Genomic DNA, 15,613 nt, shown 5'->3' with positions numbered 1-15,613 from the left:
ACCTGATTCATCACATCTTTGTAGGAAGATTCCATGCCAAGCCTCATCTCTCTGGCTGTTTGTGGCAAATGCCTGATAACTTCGATTTCTTATTACCTTAATTGGCTTAGAACTTCTTCTATGCTTTCTTCTACGGATGAGCTTTTCTCGGTCCTGGAAAACAGATGACAGATTTTCAGATCCAGAATTGGTAGACGTTTCTTTATAGTTTTTTGCAAAGATGGAGTGTTTTTTCCCATAAGGCATTATATTTGGAATAGAATAAGACTTTGTTTTTTAAATTTTGGCAACTTTTGGGATTGATACTTAAATACATTCAAGATAAGAATCTTCTACAACTATTCCTGATGATTTATGTGGATCAAGGAGCCTCGTGATCAGAAAGTGTACTGTGTTCCTAATCAGAATCCTGTTTTATACTCGAACATCAAGTAGCTATGAAAATAGTTACTTATATTCCCCCAAAGCACAGTACTTTAGTTCTCCTAGATCCAAAATTACTTTAAATTTGTGTTAAAAATATAATTTCACAATAAAGTAAAAGCGTATTCTTTTCATTTAGTCATTTGAAATGCATAGAAAGCTGTCTTTGGCCTATTTTTGCATCCTTGTTCTCACCTGCAGTCCCTGAAAATAGGACAGGGAACAGAGTAGCTAGTGGGTTGGAGCCATTTAATGTTTCTGTTTTGTCTTCAGTTTTTAAAAAATTTTCTGGGAATCTCAAAGAATGCCTAGAAATATTGATCAATTTCATGATTTATTGTTGCTGTGAATAGAGATATCGTAGGAATTTGGGGTTTATTCACTAAGCACTCCATGTATTTACTGTAAAAATTTAAACTAGATAGAATGTCTTTTGAAAAGTCTGATGAGTATGCCTAAATAGCCCAAAATTCTATAAAAAATTTACAGCTTAATCTCAGGATACTCAAAGCCAGGCAAATTCCTGGGCTCATGAATCTGTAAAATGTATGAGTTATTAGGATGTGAAAATGAAATGAGGAAAACAGGGAGACCACATTTAATAAGTAACCTGGTTTAAGCCAGTGGTGTTTGGGCTTTTTTTTTCACCTTTATAAGTAAAAATGCAGCCTCTATATATGAGACTTTTACAATTTACAAATTATTGTGATGGTTAATATTCAGTGTCAATTTGATTGGATTGAAGGATACAAAGTATTGTTCCTGGGTGTGTCTACGTGGGTGTTGCCAAAGGAGGTTAACATTTGAGTCAGTGGACTGGGAAAGGTAGACTCACCCTCAATCTGGGTGAGCACAGTCTAATCAGCTGCCATCACAGCCAGAATAAAAGCAGGCAGAAGCACGTGAAAAGACTAGACTGGTTTAGTCTCCCAGCCTACATCTTTCTCCTGATTATTCCTGCCCTGGAACATCATACTCCAAGTTCTTCAGCTTTGGGACTTGGACTGGCTTCCTTGCTCTTCAGCTTGCAGATGACCTATGGTGGTATCTCACCTTGCGATCATGTGTACCAATACTCCTTAATAAACTGCCCATTATATATACATCTATCCTATTACTTCTGTGCCTCTAGAGAGCCCTAATACATTATATATTTAAATTACCTTCCTAATCTAGTGTATTCATTATAACATATAGTCAACATAGAAATTTTAAAAAGGATGAATCATAGGTAATCATAAACAGAAGCTATAACCTTTCTTTCTCTCAGTGGCAGTGAACCACTTTTCTCACCTCACTCTGGAGACTATTGCCTAACTCTCTCCTTGCAATTCAAGTCTTTAGGCCTTGACTTGGTCCTGAAGTGAGCAACCAGCGATGTCATTCACAGAACACAGATGGAGAGGCAAAGAAGAAAACCCAAAGGCACCTAGAGGTCTTAGTGCATCCTTACCGGTAACACAAACCTCAGCCAAACTCTGACGGAAGTAATAACTGCTCTACCCACTCAGCAGGTACTGAAGTAATGATCAGAAAATCTGGGCTGAAATTTTAGCTCTGTTATGTAATTATATTGTTGCTGTTCATCCAATAAATATTTATTAACTGTAACTATGTGCTAGATACTGAATTGAGACCTGGGAAACAAGATATATATGTGATGTTGTTAGCATAGACAACATATTAAATCCCTGAGCCTCGGGATCCTGCTACTGGAAGGCAGTTACAAGACACACCCAACCTACCTACAAACTTATACAACAAGGCATTTAAAAGTTCTTTTAATGTGCTTTGCTGTTACTATTTGTGCTACCAAATTAGTTAACAAAGGATTATAATTTAAAAGGTGTAAAGCAGTTGAACAATATAAAATATTGGAATACAGTCTCTAGAACAAAATTACATATTTAACATATGAACTTGGGCCTCTGAGGTTAAACTAAAATTAACTGCTTTCAGTGTACATTTTGTTGGCTACTTGTCCTTGGGAACAACTTAGGGTTTACAGATTGATTGGCACCTACCCTTGTGAGCTCATCAATAATGTTCTGTTGCTCAATGACCTGAAGTTTTAGAAACTCTGTTTCTTGTTCTTCATTAGCTTGGTCGAGGTCGTTCAGAGATTTTAATTTCTTCAGGGGTGGATGGGATGTTATTTTTTCTCTCTGGATTGGAAAAGAAGAAAGTACAGGTGGAGACTTTAAAAACCTCAAACTTTGGTTGTTAACATAAAATATCTGTAGAAAGTTTATAAGGCTCCAGCTAAATTTGGAAATTGCCCAGCCTGAATACACATACACCAACTAAATCCTCAAGCACATTTTATCTGCCATAATAAGTCAATATTATTGGGGATTGTCGAAGATCTCTATAGATGTATTGAAAGTCTATTAAGGAGTACATTAGCATTTCACTTGTCCATATATAACACAAGTAATGGTATCTATTTCCCAACTATCATGCATGATCTTAGAAGACAAGGTGTGCCTGGGGTATAGGTCTGTAAATAGCATGTTAGTGAAGTCATGGAAGGTTTCCGTGGCTAAGTTATGTCAAAGCTTTCCTTCTCCATTTCCAAGCTTTTGGAAAGCGTGCAAATTCCTGGAAGCACTCCTACAGTTTTGCAAATATAGAAACCTCATAAAATTCAGAGCCAGCAACCTTCTCTTGCTTTCTTCGTTAAGGCTTCCTTGCTTACATAAGGAAAAATCCAAATAGCATTGTATTTTTAAAATAAGCTGAGAAATGGCAATAAGTCAGGTCATTACAGTAATATAATTAAGGAAGCTGCAGTTTTGCAGAATCTGTGATACACACCATTTCTGAATTTTCCTTGGTAATGGCTTTTAGTTTTTCTTCCATGCGCTGCAAGGACAGCATCAGTTCATCGTTTCTCTTGGCGAGGCACTTGTTCCTTTCCAGGAGAGGTTTACATTGCTTTTCGGTTTCCCGCACACGTTTTAACTGAGAAGAAATAAGTGAAGATTTGTGTCTTGTGTTTGGGGGACATGCGGGCAGGGGAGTAAAGTGGTGGGAGTGAAAGCACCCCTGGAGCCAGCCTTGTCTGCTTCGCTATGTGGCTCAGGACTGACCACTGACATTTCAATCCTTCATTTAACAGACTGTTTGTTTTCTTTTCAGTTTTCTCTAATGGTTTTTCACCACAACTTTCATAGCCTTATATCAATCCATTGTCTTAAGGAAAGAACTACAGAGACTGGTTTTGGAAACGCTCCAGAGGACCCCCTCTCCTTGCTTTCTTTCCTTTCCCCCACCTGTTACTCCACCGTGCTCAGCTGCAATCCCTGCACCTGGAATGACCTCCATTAGCTCAGAGATAAAGGAGCTCACCCAGACCACACGGTCACTAAGTAATGAGACCAGGAGCTCAATCCAAGCCTGGTTATCTCCAAAGGCCATTCTTTCAGAGATCTTGTGGAAATCTCCTGACTCGCACTACAGTTGTTATTTTAAAAGAAATTTTATTGAGGGAAAAAAACCCACACGTAAGTTGTAAGTTTGAAACTCTATGGATGTTTGTGTAAGGATATCAAATTCTCCCCAAGCTTAGTAAAGTATGATTGTATTGTTATCCACTCATAATTAAGAGTGAGCATACTCTCATTTGCTTGGTTAGTCTAAAGCAGTGTTTCTCAGTCTCGGCATCTGTGACATTTTGAGCCAGATGTTTTTTTGATGTGAGGTGTCCTGTGCAGTGGAGGATGTTTAGCAGCATCCCTGGCCTCTGCTTGCTAGATGCCAGTAACACTCTGCTAATTGTGACCATCAAAAACATCAGATATTGCCAAAATCGCCTGTAGTTGGGAACCATTGGTCTAAGTTTATGAAAATTATCTTGAGGGGATTGTTAATAGTCCTCCCCTTTACTTTTAAAACTCTCCTTTTTGTATATTTCATGATCATCCTATACATAATAGATTTTCATTTTCAGCTTCTGATGATTAGCTTATTCTTTTCTTACTAATGATTCTGAATGTGAATATGTATTGCGAGAAGAGCAAGGAAAAAGGAGGGGTGTATTAGAAATATTTGAGAAGACATTTTAAAGTATGCACTACTGTTCTTGAGATTCTAAGATTTTGGGAAGTGCTGAGGTGGAAGACTTAGCTAATTATGAACTATTTGTAAAATCTCATCTTACGATTCTTAAACAGCACTTCCACAAATCCATCTCAATCTCAATTTCATATTAAAGAAAGAACTCTATTTCATATTAAAGGCCAAAACTGGGTTTATTTTTATAAATAATCTTAGTCCTGAAGCATTAATGCCTTAGTCCTTAGTACCTGAAGCATTAATATTAAATATTGTATACATATAAGGACAATAAGTTATTCTTATTTTTTAATCTGTCTCTTTTGAAGGTCAATGATGTGAGTTTTAAATATTTAAATTTACTTATTAATACAATTCATAGAAAATGCAGATATGCACAAAGAAAATATCTATAATTCTATCACATCATACATCAATAACCATAGCCCACAATACCCAACAAAATGTTCCTTTTAAGATACACCTTAAATAAAACACAGAAAGGTTGAAAAAAAGTGTGTGTTTGTGTGTATATACGTATGTGTAAAGATGTATGTATATATGTATGTCTATATAGTTACAAATACATACATATATACACATACACATGTATATTCACGCTAACACTAAAACAAAAATCTGATACAGTTCAACTAATAACAATGACTTTAAGCCAAGAAGTATTACCAGAGGAAAAAAAAACACATAATGATTAAAGGGTCAATACACACAAAAAATATAACAAATATTAACTTATATTCATCTAGTAACATAATTTCTAATATAGTATATATTATAAATATATATTATTGTTCCCTATATAAAGTAAAATTTAAAGAACTAAGAAGTATATAGACAAATCTATTGGGAGAACAAGCAGACAAAAATATCAGTAAGAATTGAAAAATTTTAAACACGATTATTAACAAACTTCAATCAAATTGCAACTAATAATTACAGAGTATGCCTCCTTTTCATGTAAACATGTAACATTTATAAAATTGACTGTATGCTGAGGTCATAAAGCAAATCTCAATAAATTTTGAAGGAATGAAATATACAAAGTACATTCTCTGACTATAGTAGAATTAAGGTAGAAATTGATACCAAAAAGATAACTAAAAATTCTCTAAATGTTTTGAAATTAAGCCATATACTTCTAAGTGACTCATATATCAAAGGAAAAATTACATGACTTTAGAAAAATTTTTGAATGAAATAACAATATGTTAAACTAAAGCAAGGCTTAGAGGGTCAATTACAGCCTGAAATGCATATATTTGAAAAAAGGAAAGGCTGAAAATAACTCTTATATGAATAGCTCTATTAAAAACAAAAATGTAAGCCATAGAGCAAGATATTTTAAATGCAAATGTAACCACAAGTGATGACAAAAAATCCTAATAGTAACTTAAACAGTAAAGGCAGCATAACAGAAAATGGGCAAAAGGCTAAGGGCAAGTTATATCTGAAAGGCTAGTAAATATTTGAAAAGTTACCCTACCTTCTTAATAATGAGGAAAATTAAAACCATAATGTAAGGTGTAAGAGTATGCCCTACATCCACCAACATGACTAACAATTATCTTTTTATGTTGGAAAAGATATGGAGAAACTACCACTTTCATTCATTGTTGGTGGGAATTGTGACAACTTACTGTTTGGTAATAACTATTGATGCTGACTACATCCATACTCTAACATCCAGTAATTCTACTCCTCTGTATATTCCACCAGAAATGGGCACATTTTTTCACAAATGACATGTAGAAGCACTTTTCTTCTCAAAACAGCTCAGAAGTTTTAAGAAACAACATAAATGTCCATTAACAATAACATGGATAAGTATATTGTGATATATTATTTGAATACTATAGAGAAATGAAAATGAATGAATTCTGCATGCAACACAATGGATAAATCTCACAAACAAGGCTGAGTAAAAGAAGCAGAAGAAGTCAGACAAAGAGAAAACATTGTATGATTCCATTTATAAAAAAATGTTAAATGGTGATAGACATCTATGGCGGTTGAAGTCAGAATAGTGGTTAAGTTTAATAGGATGCTAATTGGGAGGGGTCACAAGAAGCGGGGGTGTGAGATGCTGGTAATCTTCCATTTATTCATCTGGATGGTGGTTTTGGTTTTTTGAGTGTGCCATTTTGTGAATATCTACTGAATGGTATCTTTCTTATTCGTACACTTTTCTCTATTATGGTACATATCTATAACATAGTATGTAATCCTGTAACATAATGCTTAACAACAACAACAAAAATCTTTAGTATATCTCACCAGTTCATTTCGTTCATCTCCAAGCAAGGTATTCCTGTCTTCTAATTTTCTTATAGTGGCATTCAATTCAGCTATTCTCTTTTGATTTCTTCGCAAATCCTACAAAGAAAAATTAAAATGGGTATTTCTTCAACAACACTTTTCACGAAGTTTGGGAATATCAGTTATTATTCATAAAAGTAATAGGCTCAGTTCTCTTATCTGGCTCCTGAAGTGAGAATAAAATATTCTCTTATCCAAAGAGTAAATATCTACCCTTTTATAATTCTCAGTATTCACCACTTGGGTTGAAGACCACGCCAGGTTGTAATTGCAAATGAATTCCACGTGGCGGATACTCCCTGGAGCCAGGACTCAGGGCAGGGAGAGTGCAGAGGGTTGGATCAACTTATCAGAGCTGTGTGCTGAGAGACCAAGGTCATACTGTGATTACATAAGGTTCAAAGGGTATCCCTTGTGTCATGGCCACACATTGCTTCCCACAGCTTAGACAGCTGTCCTGGTATTACCATTAGCCACAGAGGGGAGAGAGTAGGAGGTAGGGATGAATATTGTCAATTCCTTCATACTTCTGAAGAAAAAGGTCAAAGTGAGAAAATGTTGATGTATTACCTTCATGTATAAAGGGCAGTAGTTTATAGGATAGGCCTCACTAGCATATTCTGCCCAATGCAGCTGGCTTCTTCACTGGCAGAACGGCTGTGAATCACCTTACACAGGGCATTCATGGCTTAATTTCATGTTGTAGAGTTATATAGGACTGTTATTATCATATGCTAACAATTATATTATCATCTTACATTTTGATAATGCTGTACTGTTTGACAAAGTAGTTTCAAACACATTGTATCCCAACATTCATAATATCCTAAAGGATTCAGTAGAACAGGTAAAATTCAGGTAGTTAATAACTCCTTTAAGGTCTTCTGGCTAGTGTCAAAAGATAAGTAACTAATATGTATTAAATGCTATGTGCCAGAAACCATGCTCAACATTTTACATATTACCTCTTCTCATCTTTAGACCAGCCTTATGAGGTACTACTACAGCTTCTATTTTACAGATGAGGAAACTGAATGGTGAAGTGGTTTGCCTAAGGACACACAGTAAATGGCAGATTTGGGATTTGAACCAAACAGTCTAACTCTAGAGCCCATTCTCTTGACAACTATGCTATATTGCAGGTACCTGTGAGTGTCAGAACTAAAACTTACAGAAACTGCTAAATCCTAGATAAGTACTCTTTCCACCACCTACTAAGATTATATACATATATATGTATACATATATTTATTCTGAATATTAATTCATAAACTATTCATTACTTAGTTCTAAGTAGTACTTTGGAACCCATCTCTGTTCCTAAATAATACATTTCCATCATTATAGCAGCTAAATAATTGGAAAGGTATAAGAGTTATAGCCAACTGCCTATAAGCCCATTTCTATTGCTGCACTTCTGAAAATAATTTCTCATATAAAATGATGAAAATTCATGGAAATAAGTGGTAAGTTCAATCAGACAATAGGTCTTCAGATGAAGATTAAAAATGGTTTTGTCTTTTATGCAGTTATACATTTTGATCCCTGTAGATGACAACCATCTTTATCAATTTCCAACCCAATTGTTAACAAAAGGGAAAATTACCAGTATAGGCAAGAGACAAAATATTTTCATCTAATTTATGTTTCTCATAATAGACTTAAGTTTGGATGGGTATTGCCTGGCTAGAAAAATTCTGGGAAGGATTTAAAGAAATCTATCTCATGTGATCTGCTAATGTAGTGCAGACCACTTAGTCGTCTACGAGTTTAGAAAACCCTGTTCTCAAGATACAAGCTGATTTTATAGTAGGAGGTAGATTGATTTCTTTGTAGTAAACAAGAAAAGAGCTTAAGTAAAAGGTAAAACTTGGGAGCTAAATAAAAGACGACTTGTGTGTTCTTAACTTCAACTAGAATGGACTTACAGGACTGCTGCAGTGTTCGGAACCATCACCTGCCCTTCCTGGAATTTCTCGTTTTGGGCTGCTCATGTTGCACTCAGCCTCCTTGACCAGAAAGAGTTGTTCATCCAAAGCCTCCTTCTGAAGTTGGAGTTTCTGTACATAGCCTGTCTGGGTCTCCAGTTCCTTTTCCAAGGAAAAGATGATCCTGTCCTTGGCTTTGATTTCATCCATCTGAATTAAATGAGACCCAGGACATTTTATTTAACAATGCTGTAAAGAAATACATTTTTACAATGGTGTAAGTTTAACTTCTTTTATCTGATTGATACAGAAAAAAATCACAGATATGATAAGTGTATTGGTTTCATGAGTAAGATGAGGCAACATTGTGTAATGAAGAAGTATCCTGGGTCAACTAGGTGTCAAGGAGAGTAATGTTTTTTCTCTCTAGTACATCCTGTGAAGATGTTTTGACTCAATATATTGTTTCAAATAGTCTGCGTTGATTAGATATGCAAAGGAAAGTCTAACTTTAAAATAGCCATTAATTTTAATAAAGATGAACATTAAATATTCCACTCTAATGTTTCCTAGGACATTTTTTGATGTCACTTCTTCTTTGGGCAAATGGGTATTCAGATTCAATCAAAATAGCTGTTGCTCCTGTTAGTAGCTGGTCATTTGTAACTGAAGAAACTTCAGACTTCCCAGTGGCTTAGTCATTTTCCAAGACTAACATGCTTGCATTCAGGTGATGGATTTGGAGGGAGGTCCTTCCACGGTTCATGTTATTATATCTCTTTCTGTTCTCACTTGTATTTCAAAGCAGCCAGTTCTTAGCAACCATTTTATCATTACTATAAGAAAATCATGGTTGGGATTAACAGGAATAGTAAATATCTGGCAATATTAACCACTATTTTCCCTCCCACATGTGTGAGATATATTTATTGACCCAAATATGCATTTCTGCTAAGCCTAGGGATGGCCTCAGAAGAATTTCTCAACTAAAGGCCACAGGCATTCAAAATCAATTGATTTGAGTTCTCTTGGAATGAAACCTTTTTGCCATCCTAGGATGAGGGCTAATGAAGTGAATGTCTATAAACAATTTTTAAAGAGAGCATAGCCATTGGGTGAAACCTTTCTTCTCATTTCACTATATTCTATGTGTACATTCAAAATGGGGATAAGGAAAAGACATTTAATACAAACAACATTATGCTGTTTTGCTTTTTCTAAAAGTGTCTCCTTATACAAAACAAATACTTTTGTATAAATTTTTCTTTGCTGTGTGCTCTTAGACCAGAAAAAAATATTTTTAACAGAAATGGTGTTACATAGTCACGTATTTTCCACATATAAATATCTGTGAGCTACTGCCTTTGAGTCACATGCTTAAATTTTAGGTCAATTCTGAGAGAGCTTTGGGCTAAATTCTGCATGATCTTGTAATATCATCTGATAACTTGGTAAGAATTCAATATTGTCCCGTTAATTGGGAACAATAGCGTTGCCTTTGGTTTCAGTCTCCTTGTAGAAGACTTGAGACCTGTGTTTTTCTTAACTGAGCAGCATGTTTATTTGTCAGACTTGTCATCTGGAGCATTACTTTTATTTGCAGGTTAACATAGCTCTAGTTACTTTTTATGAGTTGGCATAGCTCTAGTTGTTTTTTATGTACTCACCTTGTTAAACTTGTTGAAAAATCATTCTATTACTGCCCACATTCAGCCTCATTATCATCATCATCATAGCTGAAATTTATTGATCTTTCACTATATTCAGGGTACTATACTCAGAGGTTAATATACCTTATTTTATAACAATCCTATTCAGTAGGTTCAGTCGTCATCATTTTACAGGTGATGACTGAGGACCTGAAAGCTTAAAAACTTGGTCATAGTCGTATGTCTAGTAAGTTGTGAAGCCTTATTTTTAATGGAATCTTCTAACTATAGAGCCCATTCTGTTAGGTACTATGCTATACTGGCTTTAAGATTATTCATATAGTTTAAGCATTTCCCAAAGTGGTTTCCTGTGGGATATATAGCAATTAGCATTGAGAAAGCTTTATTGCATAGCAGTTATGAGCATGGACTCTGATCTCAAAATACTGAAAATCAACCAAAGCCCTACTTAGATGGGAAAGGGTATAAACCAGAATTCTCTGGAGAAATTTTCTAGACAGAACAACTCCCATTTCTCTCCCTTCCAGTTCCAAAAATGGAGCTTGGGGTACGGGTAGGCACAGAGTAAAAAGAAGGAAAAAATGAAGATGAGTCCATCTGCGCTATTGAAAAAGTTTCCTATGTTATTCTGTATTCATGCAGTTTGTGAACTACTCATGAGGTGGCTCAGATTTTACTTTTTTAAATTTTAATGTTTATTTTACTTTAAGTTCTGGGATACATGTGCAGAATGTGCAGGTTTGTTACATAGGTATACATGTGCCATCGTGGCTTGCTGTACCTATCAACCGGTCCTCTAGGCTTAAAGCCCCGCATGCATTAGGTGTTTATCCTAATGCTCTCCCTCCCTTTTCCCCCCACCACCTGACAGGCCCCAGTGTGTAATGTTCCCCTCCCTTGTCCATGTGTTCTCATTGTTCAAGTCCTACTTATGAGCGAGAACATGCAGTGTTTGGTTTTCTGTTCCTGTGTTAGTTTGCTGAGGATGATGGCTTCCAGCTTCATTCATGTCCCTACAAAAGACATGAACTCATTCTTTTTTATGGCTGCATAGTATTCCATGGTGTATATGTACCACATTTTCTTTATTCAGTCTATATCATTGATGGACATTTGGGTTGGTTCCATGTCTTTGCTATTGTAAATAATGCTGCAATAAACATACGTGTGAATGTGTCTTTTAGTAGAATGATTTATATTCCTTTGGATGTATACCCAGTAATGGGATTGCTAGGTCAAAAGGTATTTCTGGTTCTAGATCCCTGAGGAATAACAACCCTGTCCTCAACAATGGTTGAACCAATCTACATTCCCACCCCCACCAACAGTGCAAAAAGTGTTCCTATTTCTCCATAGCCTCACCAGCATCTACTGTTTCTTGACTTTTTAATAATTGCCATTCTGACTGGTGTGGGATGGTATCTAATTGTGGTTTTGATTTGCATTTCTCAAATAATCAGAGATGATGAGCTTTTTTTTTTCATGTTTGTTGGCCGCATAAATGTCTTCTTTTGAGAAGTGTCTGTTCATATACCTTGCCCACTTTTTGGTAAAGTTGTTTGCTTTTTCTTGTAAATTTGTTTAAGTTCCTTACAGATTCTGGATATTAGACCTTTGTCAGAAGGGTAGATTGCAAAATTTTCTCCCATTCTGTGGGTTGTCTGTTCGCTCTGATGTGAGTTTCTTTTGCTGTGCAGAAGCTCTTTAGTTTAATTAGATCCCATTTGTCAATTTTGGCAATTGTTGCAATTACTTTTGGCGTTTTCATCATGAAGTCTTTGCCCATGCCTATGTCCTGAATGGTACTGCCTAGGTTTACTTTTGAGGTTTGTATGGTTTTGGGTTTTACATTTAATTCTTTAATCCATCTTGAGTTAATTTTTGTATAAGGTGTAAGGAAGGGATCCAGTTTCAGTTTTCTGCATATGTCTAGCCAGTTTTCCCAGCACCATATATTAAGTAGGGAATCCTTTCCTCATTGCTTGTTTTTGTCAGGTTTGTCGAAGATCAGATGGTTGTAGATGTGTGGTATTATTTCTGAGGCCTCTGTTCTGTTCCATTGGTCGATATATCTGTTTTGGTACCAGTACTATGCTGTCTTGGTTACTGTAGCCTTGTAGTAGAGTTTGAAGTCAGGTAGTGTGATGCCTCCAGCTCTGTTCTTTTTGCTTAGGATTGTCTTGGCTATATGGGCTCTTTTTGGTTCCATATGAAATTTAAAGTAGTTTTTTTTTTTAATTCTGTGAAGAATGTCAATGGTAGTTTGATGGGAATAGTGTTGATTTATAAATTACTCTCAGCAGTATGGACATTTTCATAATGATGATTCTTCCTATCCATGAGGATGGAATGTTTTTCCACTTGTTTATGTCCTCTCTTATTTCCTTGATCAGTGGTTTGTAGCTCCCCTTGAAGAGGTCCTTCATGTCCCTTGTAAGCTGTATTCCTAGGTATTTTATTCTCTTTGTAGCAATTGTGAATGGGAGTTTATTCATGATTTGGCTCTCTGCTTGTCTATTGTTGGTGTATAGGAATGTTTGTGATTTTTGCACATTGATTTTGTATCCTGAGACTTTGCTGAAGTTGCTTATCAGCTTAAGGAGTTTTGGGCTGAGATGATGGGGATTTCTAAATATAGAATCACGTCATCTGCAAACAGAGATAATTTGACTTCCTTTCTTCTTATATGAATATGCTTGATTTCTTTCTCTTGCCTGATTACCCTGGCCAGAGCTTCCAATGCTATGTTGACTAGGAGTGGTGAGAGAGGGCATCCTTGTCTTGTGCTGGTTTTCAAAGGGAATGCTTCCAGCTTTTTCCATTCAGTATGATATTGGCTATGGGTTTGTCATAAATAGCTCTTATTATTTTAAGGTTTGTTCTACCAATACCTAGTTTACTGAGAATTTTTAACATGAAGGGATGTTGAATTTTATTGAAGGCCTTTTCTGTATCTATTGAGATAATCATGTGGTTTTGGTCATTGGTTCTGTTTATGTGATGGATTACATTTATTGATTTGCATACGTTGAACCAGCCTTGCATCCTAGGGATGAAGCTGACTTGATCATGGTGGATAAGCTTTTTGATGTGCTGCTGGATTTGGTTTGTCAGTATTTTATTGAGAATTTTCGCATCGATGTTCATCAGGGATATTGGCCTGAAGTTTTCTTTTTTTGTTGTCTCTGCTAGGCTTTGGTATCAGGATGATGCTGGCCCCATAAAATGAGTTAGGGAAGAGTCCCTCCTTTTAAATTGTTTGGAATAGTTTCAGAAGGAATGGTACGAGCTCCTCTTTGTACCTCTGGTAGAATTCAGCTATGAATCTGTCTGGTCCTGGGCTTTTTTTGTTGGTAGGCTATTAATTACTGCCTCTATTTCAGAACTTGTTACTAGTCTATTCAGGGATTTGACTTCTTCCTGGTTTAGTCTTGGGAGGGTGTAAGTGTCCAGGAATTTATCCATTTCTTCTAGATTTTCTAGTTGATTTTTGTAGAGGCATTTATAGTATTCTCTGATGGTAGTTTGTACTTCTATGGAGTTAGTGGTGATAGCTCTTTATCATTTTTTATTGTGTCTATTTGGTGCACTCTTTTCTTCTTTATTAGTCTAGTTAGTGGTCTGTTTTGTTAATTTTTTCAAATATCCAGCTCCTGGATTCATTGATTTTTTGAAGGGTTTTTTGTGTCTTTATCTGCTTCAATTCTGCTCTGATCTTAGTTACTTCTTGTCTTCTGCTAGCTTTTGGATTTGTTTGCTCTTTCTTCTCCAGTTCTTTTAATTGTGATGTTAGGATGTTGATTTTAGATCTTTCCATCTTTCTGATGTGGGCATTTAGTGCTATAAATTTCCCTCTAAACATTGCTTTAGCTGTATCCCAGAGATTCTGGTAAATTGTCTCTTTGTTCTCATTGTTTTCAAAGAACTTCTTGATTTCTGCCTTAGTTTTGTTATTTACCCAGTAGTCATTCAGGAGCAGGTTGTTTGATTTCCACATAGTTGTGTGGTTTTGAATAAGTTTCTTAATCTGAGTTCTAATTTCATTGCACTGTGGTCTGAGAGACTGTGTGTTGTGATTTCAGTTCTTTTGCATTTGCTGAGGAGTGTTTTACTTCCAATTATGTGGTTGATTTTAGAATAAGTGCCATGTGGCATGAGAATAATGTGTATTATGTTGATCTGGAATAGAGAGTTCTGTTCTATTAGGTACACTTGATCCAGAGCTGAGTTCAAATCCTGAATACCCTTGTTATTTTTCTATCGCATTGATCTGTCTAATACTGACAGTGGGGTGTTAAAGTCTCCCACTATTATTGTGTAGGAGTCTAAGTCTCTTTGTAGGTCTCTAAGAACTTGTTTTATGAATCTGGGTGCTCCTGTCTTGGGTGCATATATTTTTAGGTTAGTTAGCTCTTCTTGTTGAATTGATCCCTTTACCATTATGTAATGCCCTTCTTTGTCTTTTTGATCTTTGTTGGTTTAACGTCTGTTTTATCAGAGACTAGGATTGCAACCCCTGCTTTTTTTTGCTTTCCATTTCTTGGCAAATTTTCCTCTGTCCCTTTATTTTGAGCTTACATGTGTCTTTGCATGTGAGATGGGTCTCCTGAATACAGCACGCTGATGGGTCTTCACTTTTTATCCAATTTGCTAGCCTGTGTCTTTTAATTGGGGCATTTAGCCTATTTACATTTAAGGTTAATATTGTTACATGTGAATTTGATCCTGTCATCATGATGCTAGCTGGTTATTTCACGCACTAGTTGATGCAGTTTCTTCATGGTGTCATTGGTCTTTATACTTTGGTGTGTTTTTGCAGTGGCAAGTACTGGTTTTTTCTTTCCATATTTAGTGCTTCCTTCAGGAGCTCTTGCAAAGCAGCCTGGTGGTGATAAAATATTTGCTTGTCTGGAAAGGATTTCATTTCTCCTTCACTTATGAAGCTTAGTTTGGCTGGATATGAAATTCTGGGTTGAAAATTATTTTCTTTAAGAATGTTGATGGCTGGGCGTGGTGGCTCACGCCTGTAATCCCAGCACTTTGGGAGGCCGAGGCGGGTGGATCACAAGGTCAGGAGATCGAGACCATCCTGGCTAACATGGTGAAACCCCGTCTCTACTAAAAATACAAAAAAATTGGCCGGGCGTGGTGATGGGTGCTTGTAGTCCCAGCTACTCGGGAGGCTGAGGCAGGAGAATG

General features: G+C 36.1%; 1 protein-coding gene across 5 annotated transcripts in view; it reads right to left on the bottom strand.

The window, feature by feature from the left end:
* Window positions 1-15,613, bottom strand: part of JAKMIP2 (janus kinase and microtubule interacting protein 2) — a 186,205-nt gene that overhangs the window by 50,547 nt on the left and 120,045 nt on the right. For all 5 annotated transcript variants that reach the window (XM_055285732.2, XM_055285729.2, XM_055285731.2 and 2 more), the window contains 5 exons: window positions 8,745-8,954; window positions 6,775-6,873; window positions 3,241-3,387; window positions 2,448-2,588; window positions 97-153 (listed from right to left, as the gene is read on the bottom strand). In XM_055285732.2, coding sequence (XP_055141707.1) covers window positions 97-153; window positions 2,448-2,588; window positions 3,241-3,387; window positions 6,775-6,873; window positions 8,745-8,954 — 654 coding nt within the window. The remainder of the gene's footprint in view (window positions 1-96; window positions 154-2,447; window positions 2,589-3,240; window positions 3,388-6,774; window positions 6,874-8,744; window positions 8,955-15,613) is intronic.

This window comes from Symphalangus syndactylus, chromosome 7, assembly GCF_028878055.3.
Source record: "Symphalangus syndactylus isolate Jambi chromosome 7, NHGRI_mSymSyn1-v2.1_pri, whole genome shotgun sequence".
Taxonomy (NCBI): Eukaryota; Metazoa; Chordata; class Mammalia; order Primates; family Hylobatidae; genus Symphalangus; species Symphalangus syndactylus.
The sequence above is the reverse complement of the archived record's forward strand: the minus strand, read 5'-3'. Positions and strand labels throughout refer to the sequence as shown.